Genomic DNA, 23,057 nt, shown 5'->3' with positions numbered 1-23,057 from the left:
CAGTAGAATGAATCGAACATAACTTTCTTTTTTTTATTTTTAATATTTATTTTTTAGTTCTTGGCAGACACAACATCTTTGTTGGTATGTGGTGCTGAGGATCGAACCCAGGCCGCACACATACCAGGCGAGCGCGCTACCGCTTGAGCCACATCCCCAGCCCCCGAACATAACTTTCATATTCATCTATGAATACACAACCAATTAACTCCATATCATTGTTGTGGAACAATGGGAAGTTATACTCCACATATGTATAATATGTCAAAATACACTCTACTGTCATGTGTATCTAAGAAGAACGAATAAAAAAAAGAATTTTTTAAAAAAGGAAAAAGAAAAAACACACCTGTGAATTGAGAGGAGAGCAAAGGGACTTCCCCTGTTTTATCAATACAGACAAGGTTGTATTAGTTTTCTTGCCAGACAAAAATTGTTATTGATTTGTAAGTCTCATTACTATCAAGTAAATTTCCTTGACAGGTTTTTTTTTTCTGCCACAAGATCGCATCTTTTCTCTACTGTAATTTTGAAGATTGATTTATTTAGGTCAAATTTCCAAGAGTTATATGTATTTCTTTCATATATTATTCCATTAGATTTGGTCTATCATTCTAAAGTATCAAATTTTATCACAATTAAAATTCACATTTATTCCCCCCCTCTATTCTGTGACAATTACTGGGTATCAATTAAACCCATTAAACAATTATCATTATTTAACTCAATTTTATGACTGAAACAACAGGTTCAAACACATTAGGTAAGTACATTTAACTGAGGTCTTTCAGAATTTTAGTAATAGTTTTGGATTTGAATGTAGATCTACCCAATTTCAGTTTCAAAGTGCATGATGTTATGGGGTTTTTTTTATTCCACTGATTTATTTCTCCACCACAACCTAAATTATTGATCTTTCTGATAAGTCATGTAGGAAACCAAAGGCTTTGATATGTCATATTTGTTGGTCAAAGGGGTTTTGGATAAAGTGCCTGGTAAGCCTATCTTCTAGTATTTATCCAGCACAGATTTTCATATTGAGACATTTTTAGAATTAATCTATTAAACATTTAGTTTTGTTTTCCTTATTAAATAATCAAGGCCCATGTTGAGTACATAAAGCACAAATAGAATTGGTTTTTGTACAAAGAAAAAAGTCCATCCACAGGAATCTTTGAAGATGGTGTTTAGAGGCACCCAGCACTCACCCACTTTCTGGGGGATAAGATCAAAGCACCTGGAGAGCAGCTGCTCATAAAAGTCATGACTGTGGGAGAACACTGAAGTTCAATAGTGGACAGAGACTTGGAGAAACCCAAAGCCTTTGGATAATGGAACAGAGGGTGGTGTAGTTTCCCAGAATCAGAAGGCAGTGTGGCAGAGGGTGGGGACTGATGTAGAAGAGGGACAGTTCCAATGAGCACCACTAGAACGGGAATCAATCAACTATTTGCAGAAATACAGTTTAAACAGGCAGTCGACCTGGGATCATCGTCATACCGGTCTGCTCTAGACAAGTTTACTACACTTAGCAGTGTATTCTCATGGAACTTTCTTGAGAAAGTCCTGTCTGACTTGCTGTTCTTTTTTTTTTTTTTTTTTTTTTTTTTTTTAAAGAGAGAGTGAGAGAGGAGAGAGAGAGAGAGAGAGAGAGAGAGAGAGAGAGAGAGAGAGAGAGGGGAGAGAGAGAATTTTTAATATTTATTTTTTAGTTCTCGGCGGACACAACATCTTTGTTTGTATGTGGTGCTGAGGCTCGAACCCGGGCCGCACGCACACCAGGCGAGCGCGCTACCGCTTGAGCCACATCCCCAGCCCTGACTTGCTGTTCTGAGAGTCAAAGAGTCCTGCATTTTCCAGCCTCTAGTTCTTCATGAAGGTAATACTACACTGACTTAATGGAGGCAGCTGCCTCCAGAGTCAGTTTGGACTTGGGGAGAGCCTCTGATGCAAAGCTGATGAGAACTATGTGCCCTGGCCAACTGGACTGTGACATGTAAGGGAACTTAAGATGCTTCCACTTTAAAACTGGCAGTCCAGGAAGCCAGCTGCAGGAGTCTAGGGGAAGGAATAGTCAATATATGATTTTGCATGGGAGCTAAGTCTCAGAACAGCAGAATCATGGGCAGTCGATTGCATGGGGCCAGCTGCCAACCCCTAGCACAGATAGTTGTGACTCTCTAACCTCTACCTGCCCTCAGTGGGTGCAGCACAAAAGGTGTCAGAGTTCTTGACACATTTCAAAGCCCCAAAACAGCCCTGCCTTGTAAGTGCACGGTGCAGAGGGCACTTATGCCAGATGAGTTCCATACTCCACACTAGGTTAGCAGCATGCTGCAATATCATGTCTGCAGCACTCTTGGAGTGCACGGTCTAAATAAATAAGACTAAATCCTCTCCTCCAGAGCTCTGAGTTCCACCCTAGTTCATTCTGGCATGCAAGGCAACTCGGTTATTCCAACTGACTTCAGCAACAGACCACTTCAGCTATTTGACTGACAAGCACCACAAAGCCAAGAAGCATGAGTAATCCTCAAACTTTGCTGTCTTGAAGGGGTGGACAGCCTAAGAAGATATGGAAAGAACCTCTGAAAAGCACAGGTCTCAAACAACCAGTCTTGTCTCCATAATCCAGCATGATGGAGAGGACATTTTTACTCTACATTAATCCTATTTTTGTTTTTGTTGTTGTTTTTTTTTTGGTGTGTGTGTGTGTGTGTGTGTGTGTGTGTGTGTTTATATGTGTATATATAAATGTGTGTGTGTGTGTGTGTATATATATATATATATATACAAATATATACATACATATTTTTCTTTTATTCTCTTTATATTTAATTTTTCCTTTTTACTCTGTTTCTAAATTAATTTTACTTTATATAGACACATACACTTATATGATAAAAATTTGCATTTTATATAATATGTATATCTTTTATATACATATGTATATGAATTAGATATTTACACATACTTACATATATATGTAGTTTTTCTACTCCTTAGTCTCCTTAATTTTTTCTTTTTCCTTGGTTTCTCTCTTTTTAAATTAATTTTACTTTTTATTTTTTAACTTTTTAGTTTATTCTATATTATTTCCCTTCTCTTTTTTATTGTTGTTGTGTTGTGGTTGTTTTTATGGGGATTTTACTTTATTCCTTTCTCTGGTTTTTGTTGTTTTTATTATTGTTTGTTTTCTTCTTCTATGCAGTCTTGGGTATCCAACCCAGCATCTTGAGCTCATTAAGTGGGTGCTCTACTGCTGAGCTACATACCTGGCCCAGCTTAGAGAAATTATTCCATATGCTAGCAAGCAATAGTCTGTCCCTGAGGCATGGCTGGGTCATGAAATCCTACTCCTAGACATTCACTGACTTCAGTCGCAGCAGAGAAAAAGAACACAATGGTTGTGGATACCACATCAAGGAGGGCCCTCAGCATAGGTTGCCCCCACAACCTGTCAGACTGCCCACATTGCTGACAAGACTGAAGGAGTAACCACACAGGTGTACCCACACATTTTTCTGAGCATACCACATCTGCCTGAACTACCAGAAGGACTCCACTTATGCAAGACCTACAGAGAAAGCAAGTCCCTCAGGCTCCAATGCAGTTATGCACTGCATCAGAATTCACTACTAAAAGCCAAAGAAGCAACAAGGAAACTATGCTATGAAGTCCAATTGGAATTAAGTCAGCACTACACAGCAAATTGATATTCCAGGGCAAAAGAGGGCTGCTTGCAAAGAAAGCTCTTATATAAAAATGTAAGAGACATCCATCCCAATAAATCAGCAAATCTCAACACAGAAACACAAGAAGTATGAAAACACAAGGCAACATGGCACCTGTAAAGTTCAAGATTCTCTAGTAACTGATTCCAAAGACACCAAAGTCAATGAAATGACAAAGAATTCAAATGAACAATTTTTAAAAACTTCCAAGAGAATACATTGAATAGCTGACTGAATTAAGGAAGACAATTTGGAATGTGAAGAGGGATTCAATAAAGAGATAGATATTTTGAAAAAGAACAAAACAGCAATCTTAGACATGAAAAGCTCAACAAGTCAAATTAAAAACTTCATTGAAGGCCTCACCAACAGACTGGATCAGTGGAAGAAAAAATATCAGAACTTGAGGACAAGGTTGAGGAAGTACCATATCCATGCATTAATAAATAAAAATAAGAAAGAATGAACAGAACATATAAAATTTCTGGGACACCATTAAAATACCAGACACACACATGATTAGAATAGACAAGAGAGAAGAGACACAGGTTGAAGACACAGAAAACTCATTCAGTGAAACCATATTAGAAAATTTCCCAGATCTTGAAAAAGACAGACATCCAGGTACAGGAGGCATTTAGGACCCCACATAAACATGACCATAAGAGAACTTCTCCACAACAATATTTTATAGTTAAACTGCCAGAAGTACAGAACAAAGAAAGAATATTGAAAAATGCCAGAGAGAAATTGGCTGAGGGTGAATAGCTCAGTGATAGAGCACTTGTTTAACATGGGTTAGATCTAGGATTCAAAGAGAAAAAAAAAATCTATAAATGTGAAGTGCTGAGTCACACAGAAAGGCAAATCACTGCCCATATTGGCACACACCTGTAATCCCAACTATGTGAGGACTGAGCAGGAGGACCAGAAGTTCAAGTCCAGCCTGAGCAACTTACAGGAGACCCTGTCTAAAAATAAAAATATATAAAGGGTTGGGGATATAGGTCATTGGTGGGCACCCCTGGGCACTCTATTTTTACTGCTAAATAAATAAATAAATAAATGGGGACAAAAGACAAACCTATCATTATAACAGCAGACTTCTCAGCAGAATCTCTAAAGCCCAGTGTTTGAATGATTTGTTTCAAGTACTGAAAGAGATTAAATGCCAACCTAGATTGCTAGACCCAGCAAAGTTCATGCTTCAGAATTGAAGGTGAATGAAGACCTTCCTTAAAAATCAAAAACTAGGGAAATTCATTACCACTAAATAAGCATTATTAGTAGATACTTAAAAGAATCCTACATCCAGAATAGTAGGAAGGATAAATACCATCATGAGAACATGGGAAAGAACAAATCTTATCTAGAATGGTAGATAAGCAAGTAAGAATTAGAGAAGTAGCAAACGTTATTAATACAAAAAGCCATCAAACTTCCAAGATGAATAAGAGAGGAAAAAACCCAGAATATTCAAAACTACCAGAAAATAAAATAACTAAATGACAGAAACAAGTATACACTTTTCAACAATAACACTGAATCCAAATGGTCTTAATCTAATTAATCTACTTTTTAAAATATTTTAATTGTTGTTTCTTAAATATTTTTTAATTGTAGTTGGACACAATATCTTTATTTTATTTATTTATTTTTATGTGGTGCTGAGGATCCAACCCATCCTCGCACGTGCTAGGTGAGCACTCTACCGCTGAACCACAATCCTCAGCCCCTGGTTTTTAATCTAATTAAAAAATGCAGACTGGGGGATGGATTTTAAAACATGACCTAAGTTATTAACTCTTAGAGTTAATAACAAGAATCAATAAATGGGACTTACTTAAACTAAAAAGTTTTTTCTCAGCAAGAGAAACAATAAGAGAGGTAAATAGGGAGCCTACATCCTGGGAACAAATTTTTACTCCTCACACTTCAGATAGAGCCCTAATATCCAGAGTATACAAAGAATTCAAAAAATTAGACAATAAGATAACAAATAACCCAATCAACAAATGGGCCAAGGACCTGAACAGACACTTCTCAGGGAGGATATACAATCAATCAACAAGTACATGAAAAAATGCTCTCCATCTCTAGCAGTCAGAGAAATGCAAATGAAAACCACCCTAAGATACCATCTCACTCCAGTAAGATTGGCAGCCACAATGAAGTCAAACAACAACAAGTGCTGGCAAGGATGTGGAGAAAAGGGTACACTTGTACATTGCTGGTGGGACTGCAAATTGGTGCAGCCAATTTGGAAAGCAGTATGGAGATTCCTGGGAAGGCTGGGAATGGAACCACCATTTGACCCTGCTATTGCCCTTCTCGGACTATTCCCTGAAGACCTTAAAAGAGCATGCTACAGGGATACTGCCACATCGATGTTCATAGCAGCACAATTCACAATAGCTAGACTGTGGAACCAACCCAGATGCCCTTCAATAGATGAATGGATAAAAAAAAATGTGGCATTTATACACCATGGAATATTACGCAGCACTAAAAAATGACAAAATCATGGAATTTGCAGGGAAATGGATGGCACTAGAGCAGATTATGCTTAGTGAAGCTAACCAATCCCTAAAAAATAAATACCAAATGTCTTCTTTGATATAATGAGAGCAACTATGAACAGAGCAGGGAGGAAGAGCAGGAAGAAAAGATTAACTTTAAACAGAGACATGAGATGGGAGGGAAAGAGAGAGAAAAGGGAAATTGCATGGAAATGGAAGGAGACCCTCATTGCTATACAAAATTACATATAAGAGGTTGTGAGGGGAATGGGAAAATAAACAAGGAGAGAAATGAATTACAGTAGATGGGGTAGAGAGAGAAGATGTGAGGGAAGGGGAGGGGGGATAGTAGGGGATAGGAAAGGTAGCAGAATACAACAATTACTAATAGGGCATTATGCAAATTGTGGATGTGTAACCGACGTGATTCTGCAATCTGCATTTGGGGTAAAATTGGGAGTTCATACCCACTTCAATCTAATTTATGAAATATGATATGTCAAGAGCTTTGTAATGTTGTGAACAACCAATTAAAAAAAAGTAAAAATAAAACATGACCTAAGAATATGCCGCGTGCAAGAAACTCACCTCACCAGCAAACACATACACAGAGGTGAGAAGAGGGGAAAGTGGTATTCCAAGAAATGGAATCCAAAAGCAAAAAGGAGTACTATAATCATACCTGACTCAACAGGCTTTAAACCAAAATCAGAAGAAACAAAAACCATCACAGCCATATTAATAAAGAAAGGAATTCATCAAGGAAATGTGACAATTATACCACTAAATGTTGGAGAACCCAATTTTATAAAACAAACACTACTGGACAAAAAGCGAGAGGTAGACTCCATATAATAATAGTAGTTGACTCCAATACCCACTCTCACCAATAGATTGATCATCTAGACAAGAAAATAAACAAAGAGGTTTCACTTTTAAATTACACTACCTATCAAATGTACCTGACGTACATCTACAGAATATTCCACTCAACAGCTACAGAACGTACATTCTTTTCCTAATCATACAGAACTTCTTTTCCAAATAGGTCACTTTTTAAAATATAAAACAAGTATTAACAAATTCAATTTTTTAAAAAATTTCCTGCATCTTGTCAGATCATTATGGAATGAAACTAAAAATGTTATTGCAAGAGAAACTACAGAACTAATGAAAATACTTGGATAATGATTACACACTTTTCAATGATCAGGGAGGGAGTAATTGGAAAATTCAGGGGAAATCTTTTAAATTCCTGGGATTAATCAAAATGGAAACACAACATACCTGAATCCATAAAATAGCAAAAGCCGTACTTAAGGGAAGTTTATAGCTATGAGTGCCTACATTAATAAAATAGAGAAATCTCAAATAAATAAACTGATGATGCATTTTAAGGTCTAAACTCAAAATCAGCAGAAGAAAAGAAATACTAAAGATCAGGACAGAAATAAATGAAATAAAATATTTTAAAAATAAATCAAATAGGGGTTGGGGTTGTGGTTCAGTGGTAGAGCTTTTGTCTTGAATGTGTGAGGCACTGGGTTCGATCCTCAGCACCACATAAAAATAAAATAAAAATGTTGTGTCTGCCGAAAACTGAAAAATAAATATTAAAAAATTCTCTCTCTCTTTTCTCTCTCTCTCTCTCAAAAAAAAAAAAACAAGCCTAAACTAAAAAACTAAAACTAAACTTACCAAAGAAGAGAGAAAAACCTATATATAATAGGAGATGAAAAAGGGAACATTACAACATATACCATTGACATTCATAGAATCATTAGGAATTATTTTGAAAAATTATATAACAATAAAGTGGAAAATCTAGAGAAAATGGACAAATTTCTGGACACATATAAACTATTAAAAGTGAACCAAGAGAATATAAAAGACCCAAATAGATGAGTACTGAACAATGAGGTTGAAGCAGTAGTAAAATGTCTCAACAGTGTTATATTGAGCATATTCAAATGTATCTGCATATTATGTATGAGTGTCTTAGCAAACTTTCAATGAGTGTCAGTTTTGTGCATGATATTGACAAAGACATTTGGAAAATAAGCAAATTTTAAGGTGAGCAAGAGTGAGTTTTTATATCATTAGTCTTGGAAAGGAGCTCCAAGTAGATGTATGCTGATCTTTCTAGTCCATAATCCCTTATTTAAGCTTGTTCCACGTCCAATACCTAGAACATATCTTGAGGACTTGGGAATAAGCAACCATTTCTGATGTGAAGTTGTCCCTCTTTCTGGTCACAGGTGATTATTTTAATAGGAAATGGATCCATAGGCTTGGGTAGGCTCATTTGAATAACCTTTTACTTATTTATTTTTGACACATAGGTTATAAGTACATAGTGCAAACTTAAACTGAACAATCAAAGTTATGACTGTGATAATGTTTTTGGTTGGTACATTCTTAGAAGTAAATGAAGGAAGGCTTGTTCCAGTAGAATGAAGCAACATGAAAAGCAATGCAAAACCCAGAAAATTTATGATCCCATGAAAGACATACGTAGTCAACCCAATAGATTTTCCATCATACATTTATGACATAGAAATATACTAATGTGTTCTCCCCTTGGGTATATATGAGATTGCCTTTTTTATTTAAAATAGTTTATATCCATCATTTACCTATGTTGGTAGTGGATGTCTAATTTTTATAATAAATGTTATTCCATTAATATTAACTCACCATTTTCTTCTGATTAACAAGACAAGCAAAATATTAAAGTATTAATTCAATTTTTCACAACAGTGAAAAATTCTGAAGAGGACACATGTGCTTGTGTGAATGTAATTTCTTTTTTAAGTTGTGATGGATAGAATGCCTTTATTTTATTTGTTTTATTTTTGTATGGTGCTGAGGATGGAACCCAGAGCCTCATGCATGCTAGCTAGGCAAGCACTCTGACATTAAGCTACAGCCCCAGCATGAATGTAATTTCTGTTGTAGAAAATCTCATAAAAGAAATTCAGCTAGTGCCAGAACTGTGAGAGACATGGCATACGGATATAAAATGACACAATATCAAGTATAAAATTCTTTATTCTTTATTGCAATAATAAAATTACAGAAAAAAATAGGCAAATAAATAAAGAAAAACCAGTCAGTTGGCATTAAGTAAGATCAATTGAAGAGCAAATTTTGACAAGAATTAGAATAGAACAAGACAGCAAAATAGTATATCTATATATGTGAAAAACAAGGTTCATAAATGATGAAATAGTGCATGAAATTCTATTTAATGAACATGCTGTCAAGTGGCCTGAGTTGAAGTAGACAAAGAATGCAAAGAGTTGACATGTGCAGATTACTAGAAGCTTCACAGATAGTGTTACAAAAAGACTATATACAGGTGGATTTATAAATCAATTTTATTCAAGATACACAATGGAAATTATTGTAAGAAAATTATTTTGTTTAGCAAGGTCGATTACAGAAGTAAAAAATGTTAATTTTCAAAGCATTGAATATGTGTGTGTGTGTGTGTGTGTGTGTGTGTGTGTGTGTGTTTTACAATGCCTCAGAGGCGAAAGAGTTATTGTAGTCATGGGGAAACACAATGATTTTTCATTTACCTGTTTAATTGGTGCCTTTGGTGAAATTACCACATAGCCATCTGCGGAAAGAAAGTGTTTGGAAAAATGTACTTGATAAATATCCATATCAAAAGAGTAATTAACCCTCTTTGTGTTTTCATTTAAAAAATGGATATAATAGAGGAGAAAGGCACAACTTTAAAGATATCAGAGTTAAAATTTTGTTAACATTTGACCCATACAAAAATTAAGGGAAATAATAAGACATAAAAGGGAAATGATAAGAAAAAATAAAAAGAAATGCAAAAGAATAAGGCCCAGAAACAAAGAAGATTAAGTTTAGGGAAGAAAAATAATTCAATTATTATGTTCAGTTGATGTGAAATAATTGAATTTGGCCAGGGGAAAAAATCATCTCTAGCAACCTTATAACACTTTTATTATTATGCAGAAGTTGAAAGCCAGATTTCAATAATATAAAGAATGTTCATGCATTAGTCTTTTGTCTTCACTCTGGTTTTGACCAACGATTCAAAGAGATTTCAATCAATTATTAGCCAGGTCAATATTATGTACCACCCACTCCTAGGGCCAATGTTCATTTGGGACTCACCATATAAATCAAGCAGGAGCAGTTGACAACCTCCTGATAATGCTACAGATGGGAGCCAGTAGTTCTCCACTGGATACCAAAGACATAGTGGGAAGATTGTAATAATTAATGCTGTCGACTGGCCAACGTGATAGATTCATGATAGATGGGTAGATAGAGAGGGAGACACAAATTCTTGTATAACAAACACCATTACTGCATTACTCTGGAATTATCAGAATCTCAAAGCAAATGCACTTACCATATGCAAAAAAAAAAAAAAGAATGTTCAAGTAATGAGTAAATAAAGCCAACTGAGTCACTTGTGAAATTATAAATTAAGTCTAATATTAAGTCCAATAATACTCAGTTATAACCATTCACATTTCTATAGAATTAAGCAATGTGCTCCAAAATGTATGTATTTCATTTGCTTGTCTCTATTCTAAAAATATTCTAGTTTTTGTAAATTAGATTTTCTTAATAAACCCAATTTTTATATGGAACTGAAGGAAAGTAATTTCTTACAGGTACAAAATTGGAAATGTTGGATTCTCCGGAACCAAAGGGCCTTGTCCCTTTCACTGAAGAATCTCTTAAACTTATAAAACAGCATATTGCTAAAAAACACAATGAGGAACATGAAGAAGATGATTTAAAGCCAGACCCTGCCTTGGAAGTTGGCAAAAAGCTTCCATTTATTTATGGAGAACTTTCTCGAGGAATGGTGTCAGAGCCCTTGGAAGATGTGGACTCATACTACTACGTGACAAAAAATGTGAGAATTAATTGAAATTATTGTGATTAAATTTTTATTATTTTATTTCCAGACAAAGCAAAATATATAATTGAGATAGGACAAAAAAGAGAGAGTGAATGAAGAACAGAAAAAGAGATAATTTTATATTATATAGAACTACCTAAGATATTTTATTTGGGGAATGCAGAGATTTGAGATTTTATCAGAACTGCTATATATTGGTTGGTTAGTTTGTATTGTTTACTTCTTAATATATATATTATGTGCCTTCATGGGAACAATTTGTTTTATGACAGCAAAGTTGATTAGCTATTTATGGTTATCAATTTTAAAATAACTGTGAGATATTTAGAATTAACACAGCTATTTAAAATGGCCAACTTGGTGAGCTTACTCAGGAGTCAGGAAAGTGAATCAAATCTGTAGGAGTTTTTTAATCACTTTTTCTCATTTATTCATTCATATTTTCATACCTGATCTCCAGAAAGACTTGTGGCACCTATTAATATATCCTAGAACAAGCACAAAATGCTAAACATGAAAATAATTGTGCTTAGAAAAGATAGATCTGTGTGGAATGATGAAGCTGAAAGTCCTCACTGAGGAAGTAAAATTTGAATTAAAGCTTGCAGAACACTTCTGATTTTAATAACACAAAAGGAGAGCCTTTTAGAAACAGGCAAGAGAAGAGATTGTTCTCGAATGTGGAAAAGAAAGCCTGATCATGTGACTGGGAGCATGGTTATGTTGCTAGTTGTGGGAAATAAGATGAGATCATGAAGATGTCAACAGGGATTTAATGTGGTAATCAAAGGACAGGTATGAATAAAGTGATTAAGTAAAGTCAGTCTGGCAGACTTCTAAATCACTATTGCATAAAGTAAAAAAAAAATCAAATAAAAGGGAGAATAATCCAAACTGCTGGATTTGAGGTCCAGATTATAGTAGGGTCTTAGAGAAGAGGGAGAGAATAAACCTGACAAGAAATGGGATCTGACTGATAAAGAATGTCAGGATTCTCAGCTTGGAAGAATGGTTGGAGCCATTGACAAAATGAAGTAAATATAAAGTAGATTAAGTTTGGGGGAATGAAGATGAGCTCCATGGTGGACAAATGTGATTTGCTATTCTTGTAGTGTATTCAAACATATTATAAAATGAGTGAAATAAATTTGAATCAAAGTCTCTGGAGGGGAGACAAAGTGGTTTTGTTGTTGTTGTTGTTGTTGTTGTTGTTGTTTGTTTCTTTTTCTATATTAATACAACTCTGGAATACCTTTCATGATTAGAAAATAAAAATGTGTCAGCTGCATAATCTTGAGTGTTCTTTACAGTGCAAGTCTTCATCTCCATTTTTTCAGCATTCAGTTGTTGGTATGCCTAAGTGATAAGATTGCTATGGCAGAGTATTAATAGTTGTGATGTGGCAGAGAAAAGAGTATTTTGTTGTGTTTATGATATGGTAGGCAAAGGCAGACTTGATATTGAAGACAAAGACAAGGCTATTGAAAATTAGAGTAAAGCCCAGAATTATTCATGGTCTAGTTGCCATGAAAAACGTGGGGCAAAATCACAAGAATAGTTTCATGTAAAAAGTGCTGTGATTTATCAGTGATTATTTAAACACTTGAGTTGTATTCAGTTTATTCTGTTAAAGATAACACAGAAACAAATGATTATAAAATTAATACAAATTTGAGCCCTTAAAAATTGAGAAACCATTTTATCTGTAAGTATTCATCCCTTTACAATGACACAAATTAACTGGTTACACATATATTACATCTTGTGTGAAGTTTGAAATTGTTCTGGAAAACAGCATAGAAAGAACACTTTAAGTAATCAGATTTATTTGCTTTATTTCTTTTTAGATTTTTTCTCTTTACATTGAAAAATCAAAAGGGGAAAAATACAATAACAGACAAACATTCATGGATTTTACCTTGAAAATGCATTTAACTAAGAATTATATCACAGCTTGATTTTTATTGGGACTACATATTCATAAAACACCAATGAGTATATGTTGGTATTAAGTGATTTATTTTTCTACATGTCCACAAATACAAGACTAATAAGTAGTTACCGCTATATATTCATATATAATTTATAGTAGACTAGTTGAATATAGAATAGATTATATTTAATATAAAATATTTACTATTTGAATGCATTTATGCACAACACATAATGAACACTATTCTGAATGGATATACATATATATTATACATATAAAATATATATATATGTTTCTTCATAATTTCAATGAATATATACAAAAAAAACATACATATGCTCCCATACATACATATACATGTATATATACACATATATAAATACATACAAGAACACACACTCATAGAGATATGAAATTCAGTTTCAATTTTAGGACACTTCTGATCATTCATCACATTTGTTAGGATTTTAATGCTTTAATATCCCAACATATCCCAACATAACCAAGTTTCCATAATACAAAATTTTGGATTAGATATGTTTATATAGTGATATCAAAGAAATCAGATTTTATTTCACAGATAATTGTTAATGTTTAATATTTTAATACACTAAATCATCTTTACTATTGAAACCAACATTTGATTTGTTCTTTAATAAAATTAACTTTTATACTTTCCTTACATTCTGAGATGTGACACTTCTGGTACTTTTAAGTGTCTTCATGAGTCATCAGGATACAGTAGTCTTCCTGTTATGCTGGTGCTGTGGAGACCTGGTGGTGTGGTCTAAGGCAACGTTCTTGACTATACCAGTGGCAGGACAAAACGAAATGAAATCGGTGGATGAGCACATAAAAGTAAATATGAATGAAAGCTGTAAAAATCTTTTCATTTGACTTAGTCTGTAAAAGGATATCAAAAAGATATATAGCTGTTAAAATCCTAGATGGTAATGATAGTTGGCAATGTTACATAATTAATGAAATTCCAGTTCTACATTCTTATTTCACTTCATTTGTTTTTTCTTCTTATAGACTTTCATGGTGTTAAATAAAAAGAGAACAATCTTTAGGTTCAATGCTGCTTCCATCTTGTGCACATTGTCTCCTTTCAGTCCCATCAGAGGAACAACTATCAAGGTTTTGGTGCATCCATATCCTTTGCTACTGGCTTGTGGACTGTGTTTTAAATTGTGCTAATACTAAATTCAACTATTCTGTATTTAACTGTTGCTGCCAAACTTTTCTCTTTCAAATTGATATCTCACATTAGGTGATAATGAAATGTGAATAATGCTCCACTAGTTATTCCATGTTTGAAAATACATATGAAATATATTTTCTAAATACCCATAATAGTAGAAATTAACAAATATTAATGTCCATTGATTTTCAATAATGTTTTCAACATTTAAAAAATATTTTATTATGTGTTTTTATAAATTTTGATTATAGAAATATTTTTCTAATATCATTTATTATCCACTATTCCTTGACTGTAGCTCACCTTTTTCCGACTGTTAATTTTAATTAGTGTCCTCATTGATTGCATATTTATGACTATGACTAATTGGTCAATATGGATAACAGCAATTGAGTAAGTTTATAATTTTATTATACATAATGTCACATATGACTATATTTTCATTTTTAACATTTTGTAATTTTGATGTCATAACATTAAGTTACACAATATATTATATACTATAACATTACATGATATAGTACTTATACTTTATAATAAAATATTTAAGGTATATAATGTATTTATACCTGCAACAGAATGAGTGAATTCTCCAAATAAAAATTATCATATTTATCAACTCATTAATTTTAGTATTTTTCTACCCTTTCATTATTCTTAGTTAGATTTTAAACACCTCTATATCTCAATAGATATAGATATAGATATAGATATCTAAATGTTTGAGACTTTAGTTTAATGTTTTTGTTATAATCCTTATGGAGGATATAATTTCAAACTTAATATTAAAGATTAATATATTTTAGTGCCTTGGGTCTTTACTCTTGTAACCCAACACCTGATTTGTTTCTAACTCAAATAACTTTTTTTTCTCCTTTTCATTTATTAAGAAATTGTTAGGGCTGGGGATGTAGCTCAGTAGTAGAGCACTTTCCTAGCATATCAGGGTTCAATATCCAGCATTAAAAAATAAGAAAAAAGAAAGCAATTGTTATTGTTCTGTTCCCCTTTCCTCTGCCACATGACTTGCATTAGACCACAATGATGGAAAGACCCTTTGAAATTTCTAGGTAGAGACTTTCTTGAAGTTATGCCCCTGAGCTTTATCAGTTCCTAGAGCTGGTTGACTTTGGAAGGTAACTCTAATACTGGTTCACCAAAGATATCTTTGTGTTTATATATGTATAAAATAAAGGTAAATCTTACATATTTCCTTAATTATTATTAACTATTGTGCAATCCTAAAGTTGAGTAAATTTGATATTTTTATTATTTACATAGATGAAAAGCCTATCATCTCTGAGATAGAAATAGCTAAAAGAAGTCGGTAGCCAAACTCATGGCTAATGCCACAAGAGGTAGCCATCCTAGGAGATCTATCTAAAATGATACTCAAGTTCAAGGGCACTTGCTGTTTTGTTTGTTGTCTGATAGGTTGTTTTGGCCTGCCTACCAGACATGTTTTTACCTTTCTGATGACTTATTTTCAAATACCAGATAGTCACTTACAGATACAGTATTTCAGAACCGACAGTATGTTATTCTCACTTTTAAAATTTATGTGAAAAATTCTCTACAGGAATACTTTACTTGGAATTTACACATTTGAAATACTTGTCAAAATCATTGCAAGAGGCTTCTGGGCAGGATCTTTTTCTTTCCTTGCGGATCCATGGAACTGGCTTGATTTCGGTGTAACCTTATTTGAGTGAGTATTTCTTCAAGTTGCAAATACCTGAGTCTTTTGCTAAACAAGTGCTTTTCACTTAAAAATTGAGTTCTACAAAAACTTCTGCTTCCAAAACTTCAGCAAATAAAGAATATTTCATAAGTCATATTTGTAGTGAGTGTCTTGGGCACTCTTTCTGAGTGAGTCCTCAGAACATGCAAAGAGAATGAAAGAAATGAGATGTTTTCTATCTTGAGCAAAAATGATAAAGATTGAATTTGTACATTTTAACTGATTTTTTTCACTGAGTAGAGAATTCCCTGAAGACTTAGGCGATCCTAGCATATTTGATTCTCACTCCTTAGTCAACATTTCATTCGGCTACATTGCTTGGACCAGTAAATATCCTAAATATCAGAATAAGATATTTTAAACACACACACATATTTTTCTGTAGTGTTATATATAATTCTAATTGTTTCTTGTTATTTTTTTCAATGCATCTATTTAGTATTTTTTCAGTAGATATAGAAATGATATTATTGCCTTCAAGTTTCTTTTAAAATAATTTAAAATGATATTCTAATTTTAGTTTTTGGTCAATTAAAAAATTACCTTTATAAAGAGTTAAAGCAGTGCCTGCCATATTGTAAGCAAGCAAAAATAATAGATTAAAAAAAACTTTTATAAAGAGTATAAACCAAAGACCAGGTGTGGTGGTGCATGCCTGTAATCCTAGCAACTCAAGAGACTGAGGCAGTGGGATTGTAGGTTCAAGGCCAGCCTCTGCAACTTAGTGAGAAACTATCTCAACAGAAAACATAAAAAGTGCTGGGTTATGTGGCTTAGTGATTAAGCTCTGGGTTTAATTCCCAGTACACCCTCCCCTCCCCCCCAAAAAATAAAAGAATATAAGCAGTTCTTGCCATATTGTAAGCAGTTAAAAAATAGTTAATATCATTTGTAATTATTATCTTTACTACTTCTATTGCCACTACCATTATTTTTGTTGTTCCTGTTGCTGCCAGCTAATACTAAGCTAACTTGGCTAACAAGAGAGCTCTTACATGTGCAAAGTGCTGATCTGTGTACTTTCCATATATTATCCCATCTTTTTCCCCACAAAAAGATTCCGCATCAAGAAATCATATCCCTACTTTACCATTAAGGAAACTGCAGCAGTATTAAGTATTAGCCTGCCACATAGCTAATAAATGGTAGATCCTACATTGCCACACACAGTCTGGCTCCAGAAGCTGTGGCTCTTAACCAACATATATTCTGCCTTCTCCAACCACCATCCTTCACTACTGTCACAACCCGCATCAGCCTTCCTCTGTCCCCAGTATCCTCATCCTCATTCCTGCCGTCACCTCACTTGTCAGAAGTTTAAATATTGAAGATGGACCTCATTTGTTCAAAAAACAGCTGTTGTTTTTATTTTAACTCTTTTCAGTAATAGATAACAAAATTTTATGAACATAAGATAGAATATTCGACATTAAATTATTCAGTGTGAAACTGTTATAAACTCCAGTAATTTTTTATTATGCTATTTTTATTGGTTCTTTTTAGTTATATACAACATTAGGATTCATCTTGGCATAATTATAAAACAATGGAATATAATTTACTCTAATTCAGTCCCTGGGACTTCTCATTCTCTCCCTTCCTTTCTCTTACTATTCCTTTCCTTCTACTGATCTATTTATTTAAGTTTTTTTTTTTTTTTTTAGTCTGTTCCTCTTCTCTCCTCCTTAATCTAACCCTTTGTCTACTCCATTGGTCTTCTATTTTTTTTTTTAATTCCCACCCCACCTGCTTATTTTGGATTAGCTTCCACAGATCCAAGAAAACATATAACCTCTGACTTTTGGGGACTGAACTCCAGTAATTTAAGTTTGTAAATTAATATTACCTGGCTACATTTCTTTATAGTAATTTTTGTCTTCCAAGTAATAATAAAACAGTTTGCAAAATGGAATAATCTAAGTGAGGGTAGTACTTGGGTGTATAATTTTTAAGTAGTTTTCAAAGAGCACAAAAAGCCAATGATAAGTCGTATAGATTCAATATGACTCCTAAATAACTCTAGTTTACTTCCACAGGATTGTAACAAGATATTCACCTCTAAACTTTGTTCTAAGTCTTAAAACTGTAAGAACTTTGAGAATTTTGAAAATTATTCCTTTAAACCAAGGTAAGAAGTGGAATTGGGTTGTTCTTACTCATTGTATTTTATACACGTCCATGTATTTGTTTGAATTTTCTAACTGCTGCTCAGAGAAAATGTTAAATTGAGTCATGTTCCACTTAGAAACCAGTGATTCATCTATCTTTTAATTCATTTGTCACTCCAGGAAAGGCAAGGAAAAAATATACATTTGACTGTTATTCATGTGACATAAAATCAATACTTAGGATAACAGAATATAAATTAATCAGCTCTATTTTGTTTTAATTACTTATTTTTACATATTAAATGTGAACTTATAAAATTATCCTTAGAATTCTGAGAGGGGTAGTCTAGACAGATGTTTAGTATGCCTCCTTTTCTTTATTGTATCAAGATACCAGTTGAATTAACAAAATTAAATTAGATAAATTCCTCTTTGCTATAAGTGCTTGGACAGGATACAATTCATGTGCTACAAAGTGCAGGGAGGTTGGAACTCCTTGTAAAATGATCATATTGTTGGGAGCTACAGAGGACTAATTTATGGCTTCCATTCTGACCATATCCTGGCAAGAGTGCACCAACATCTTCTTATTTGTTGTTCTGAATGAATAAATACTTTGGAGTCCAGGATGAGCAAAAACAAAAAGACAGTATGGAGATCATAGCATATTTGTAACCTTTGAATATTCTAAAACACTGAATTGTACACATGAAACAGATGAATTCTAGGTTTTCTGCCTTACTCAATATAGTTGCTTAGCAAAAATGGTCTGTGAATGAGTCACCCATGTGGGAATACCCACAGCTCAGGCTCTCGTCTGTTCCCTAGAAATGACCAGAACATAAAATCACATCACTTTTGTCATCATCTATATGTCAGAGGTAAGGATTATAAAAAAAAATCAGTTGAATTTAAGGTAAAACAAGAACACAAACCCCTGAGTTGGGCACACAGGCTGGTAGGGAGCTCTTGCTGTATTTTTTTAAAGAAGAATACACAAGGCATATACCTGCAATATGGACTGCATAAAAATATTTTGCAATATATAGAAAGAAGTATTTTGATGTTCATGAGGGTAGGAACAAAAGAAATTATCCATTTTGTATTCATAATAGAAGAAAACCTGGACTTTTACAGGCAGAAGATAAAAATAAGATAGTAAAACAGACAAATACAAATAGCTTGAAGATAAAAACAAAAAATGATAAAAATGTAATGTTCTTGGTGGATACTCAGTGATAAGAGGAATAGTAAAATGTAGCATTGCCAGTGCATCAACAAAACCACCAGGTGAAGAAACACTAGAGAAGTTGTGTATTATCTGAAAATGAGGTAGATTAATGAAGGAGAGAAAACTAAGTTTTATTTATGGATAATTGTTGATCCTTGAAAAGAGGCCAGGGATAAATATAAAAACAAAATTGTTTAAAAACATATGAGATCAGACGAGATTGGGTGCGTTCAGGGTGGGATAGACAGCAGAATACATCAGTCACTAGAAAGGCAATTTGTAAATCAATGGAAATGTAACTGATGTGACACAGCAATCTGTATACGGGGTAAAAATGGGAGTTCATAACCCACTTGAATCAATCTGTGAAATATGGTATATTAAGAACTATGTAATGTTTTGAACAACCAACAATAAAATAATAAAAAAAAATAAAAAAATAAATAAAAACATATGAGAACAATAGATTTTTCATTTTTTAACTGGAGGAAAACATTACAAATAGAAAGAGTTCATCTGATACTAGACAAATAAAAATAGAGGATACACTTATACTATGAAATTTAATAAAGCATTGAAGAATAATAGTATTGTAAGACTCCTACAAACAATTAAGTAGAGAAACAGATTACAGTTTCAGAGTGAGCAGGACTGTGGCCAGAAGGTGGTGACACCCGGATTCTCTACCTGTCTGTTATTACATGTGAAGTCAATAGAAAAATATTCTCATTCATGCAAGTGTTCTGAATTTTTACAAGCATTCTGAATAACTGCTGGAAATATATGAAAATGAATAAGATATTCTAAATTTAATCACAGTGTTAATGACAATTTGTGTTTTAGAAAACTTTCAAATAAATACCAGCATTTAAAAAAACTTGACAATTTTCATTGAAATCGAAATTAACTCAGATGAATATTCAGCATGGATCCACCCACATTTGTGAATGGGAAACACCCTGTTGTAGTTAAAGAGCTGCTTCCCCTTTAAGCTGCTTCTCCTTTAAGTTCCTGCCATGCCTTCTCAATACCCTATTTGCATGAATTTAACTTTCCTTTTAAACTCTTATAAAGATTTGAATGTTGCCTGTCCAATACATCATGACAGATTAAATATAAAGCTATGTATAAAGAAAATATATAATAATGTAATAATTAGGTCTAATTATATTTTTAAAAAACTCAAGAGATGGGAATAGAGAAATGGGGAAAATCGGTCATTTTCTTTTCTTATGTATTGAGCAGATACTATCCCCCCCCCCCCCCCCCAGTGCTAAGGGTAGAACCCAGAACCTGAGGCTTCCCGGGCAAGCACTTCACCACTGTATTACAATCCTCCCAGCTCTGAATTATTTTTTTCTATGTAGAGATTCACATGTTGGCCCAAACTACAACTGAAATTTGACAGAAGTTCTAAAACAGATATATCTTATCTAAAATACTAGAGAAATAAATTAGCCCTTATTCAAAACAGGAATCACAGTAAATCAAAAGGGAAATACAGATATATAAAAACCAAATAGTTGTCAAGTGTAGTGGCACACGCCTCTAGTCCCAGCTACTTGGAAGGCTGAAGCAGGGGAATCACTAAGGTGCAGGAGTTCAAGACCAGCCTGGGCAACATAGCAAGAGATTGTCAAAAAAAAGAAAGAGAGGGGGCGGGGAAGGAGGGAGGGAGGAAGGAAGGAAGGAAGAAAGAAAGGAAGAAAGAAAGAAAGAAAAAGAAAAAAGAAAAAGATTTTCAGTTCTCACAATAAATGAAATAGTGTTCTCATTTTAAAGATAATAAATTTGTGGCGTAGAAATTTTGATAACTTGCTAATTATCACAGAGAACTATATTCTCTCATGCATTGTTGAGCTGAGCATCTGTAAGTGTTCTCATACAGACAGACAAGAAGAGAACAGTGGCAGCAGGTGGTAAAGCAGCTGAGGAAAGAAGAAAGAAAGAAAGGCAAAGAGGAGGAAGGGAGGAATGAAGTTACACACCAAAATGTTAATAGCAGTTTCCTCTAAGAGGACTAATTACATTATTTTTGCTTTTCTCTTCTAGTTTCCTATGTTTTCAGAATATAGTGTAAGTTACTTAATAATTCAAAAAATAAATATATGTCCTTAAATAAATCCAGCTTTCAGTTTGACTTCTTACTTAGGAAACTTATACAAAGTTAACCTCATTACTAATTCTCATTCATAATCATGAAAATTATTGTCATGAGTTTTATTTTATTAGCTCCAAAATTGAATTCTTATAAAACTAAAAAAAATAGTGCAGAATGATGCTATTTTAAACTATTTCTTGCTTTAATATCTTCAGTGCATTTTGATTTATAACTTTACATCTTTGCTTTTACACTCATCATCACAGTTGGCACGACAAGCAGTAAAGGAGAGAAAGCTGTTTTGTTGTCTAGTCAAGAGAAACAAACAAAAAAATCCAGTTTTACACATCGTGTCTGAATTATCTCATCAGGTGTTATAAACTAGCAATAATACAGAAACTTCAAAGTTTGATGTTTACTCACTTTGCTAGATTAGTTAATTAGATTTCAATTGATGTGGGAGAAATTTGTCACATCATTATCTATGAAGACATGAAATGGAGTCAACATACTTTATATACAACCAGAGATATGAAAAATTGTGCTGTATATGTGTAATAAGAATTGTGATGCATTCCGCTGTCATTTATTTTTTAATCAATAAAAAATATATATAAAAAAAGAGATTTCTGTTTTTACCCAAACACACCTTTCTATATCCAGGACTGAAGTCCCTTGTAGAGACCCTGATCCAGTGCTTGAAGAAACTTTTTGGTGCCATTATCTTAACTCTGTTTTTTCTGAGCGTATTTTCTCTAATTGGAATGGGACTCTTCATGGGCAACTTAAAGCATAAATGCTTGCGATGGCCCCAAGAAAATGAAAATGAAACCCTGCACAACCGAACTGGAAACCCATATTACATTCGAGGTAAGAATCACCTGCCATCTACATCATAAATGAAAACAGAATAGTTTGAACTCTCACCTTCAGGGCAAATTGTTTAAATGCTGTAGCTATGTGAAAGATTAATTTGAGTCTGCTTTGCTTTTGTTTTTGATTTTATCAAGATAGCAAAGTTTCAATCTTCAGTGAGTTAATCTAAATTTTCAAATATTATTATTTAAAATAATATGTCTAATTTTCAATTTTATCAGAAACAGATTAAGGTATGAGCCTCATAGTATTTACATTTTTCAATAATTTTTTAAAATATAAATTTTATCATTAAAAATTTTGAGATGACTTAAAATTAAAAAGTTTTCTTATATTGTGAATTCTTACTATGTTGGATTTCAATTACTATTGCACATTTAAATTAAATACTTTTGGTTCTACTTTGTTAAGTAATGGAAATATTTTAGTCATAAAATAGTAATGCAGGACAATATTGATTAGCTCTAATGCATAAGTAATTCATATGTCCAGTCTCATATATTCATCATAATTTTTGAGATAATACAATATCCACTGCCTGTTGCAAAAAAAAAATGAAATAAGAATGCAGAGAAATTAAGCCTGTGTTCTAGGGCACTGTAACTACAAGGTAGTAAAACTAGGATTGTGTCCAAGCTCAAGCTGCCTTTAAAATCTGTTCCATTTTCACCAGGTCATGCTTCTTTACT

The 23,057-nt window shown here is 33.4% G+C and overlaps 1 protein-coding gene across 3 annotated transcripts in view; it reads left to right on the top strand.

Moving 5' to 3' along the window:
• Window positions 1–23,057, top strand: part of SCN7A (sodium voltage-gated channel alpha subunit 7) — a 94,222-nt gene that overhangs the window by 17,128 nt on the left and 54,037 nt on the right. For all 3 annotated transcript variants that reach the window (XM_081261258.1, XM_081261259.1, XM_081261257.1), the window contains exons 2-7: window positions 10,921–11,168; window positions 14,143–14,261; window positions 14,615–14,704; window positions 15,891–16,019; window positions 18,089–18,180; window positions 22,156–22,362. In XM_081261258.1, coding sequence (XP_081117384.1) covers window positions 10,935–11,168; window positions 14,143–14,261; window positions 14,615–14,704; window positions 15,891–16,019; window positions 18,089–18,180; window positions 22,156–22,362 — 871 coding nt within the window. In that variant the 5' untranslated portion in view covers window positions 10,921–10,934. The remainder of the gene's footprint in view (window positions 1–10,920; window positions 11,169–14,142; window positions 14,262–14,614; window positions 14,705–15,890; window positions 16,020–18,088; window positions 18,181–22,155; window positions 22,363–23,057) is intronic.

Source organism: Spermophilus citellus, assembly GCF_964194105.1.
Source record: "Spermophilus citellus genome assembly, chromosome: 11".
NCBI lineage: Eukaryota > Metazoa > Chordata > Mammalia > Rodentia > Sciuridae > Spermophilus > Spermophilus citellus.
This window is presented reverse-complemented; position numbering and strand designations above follow the sequence as displayed.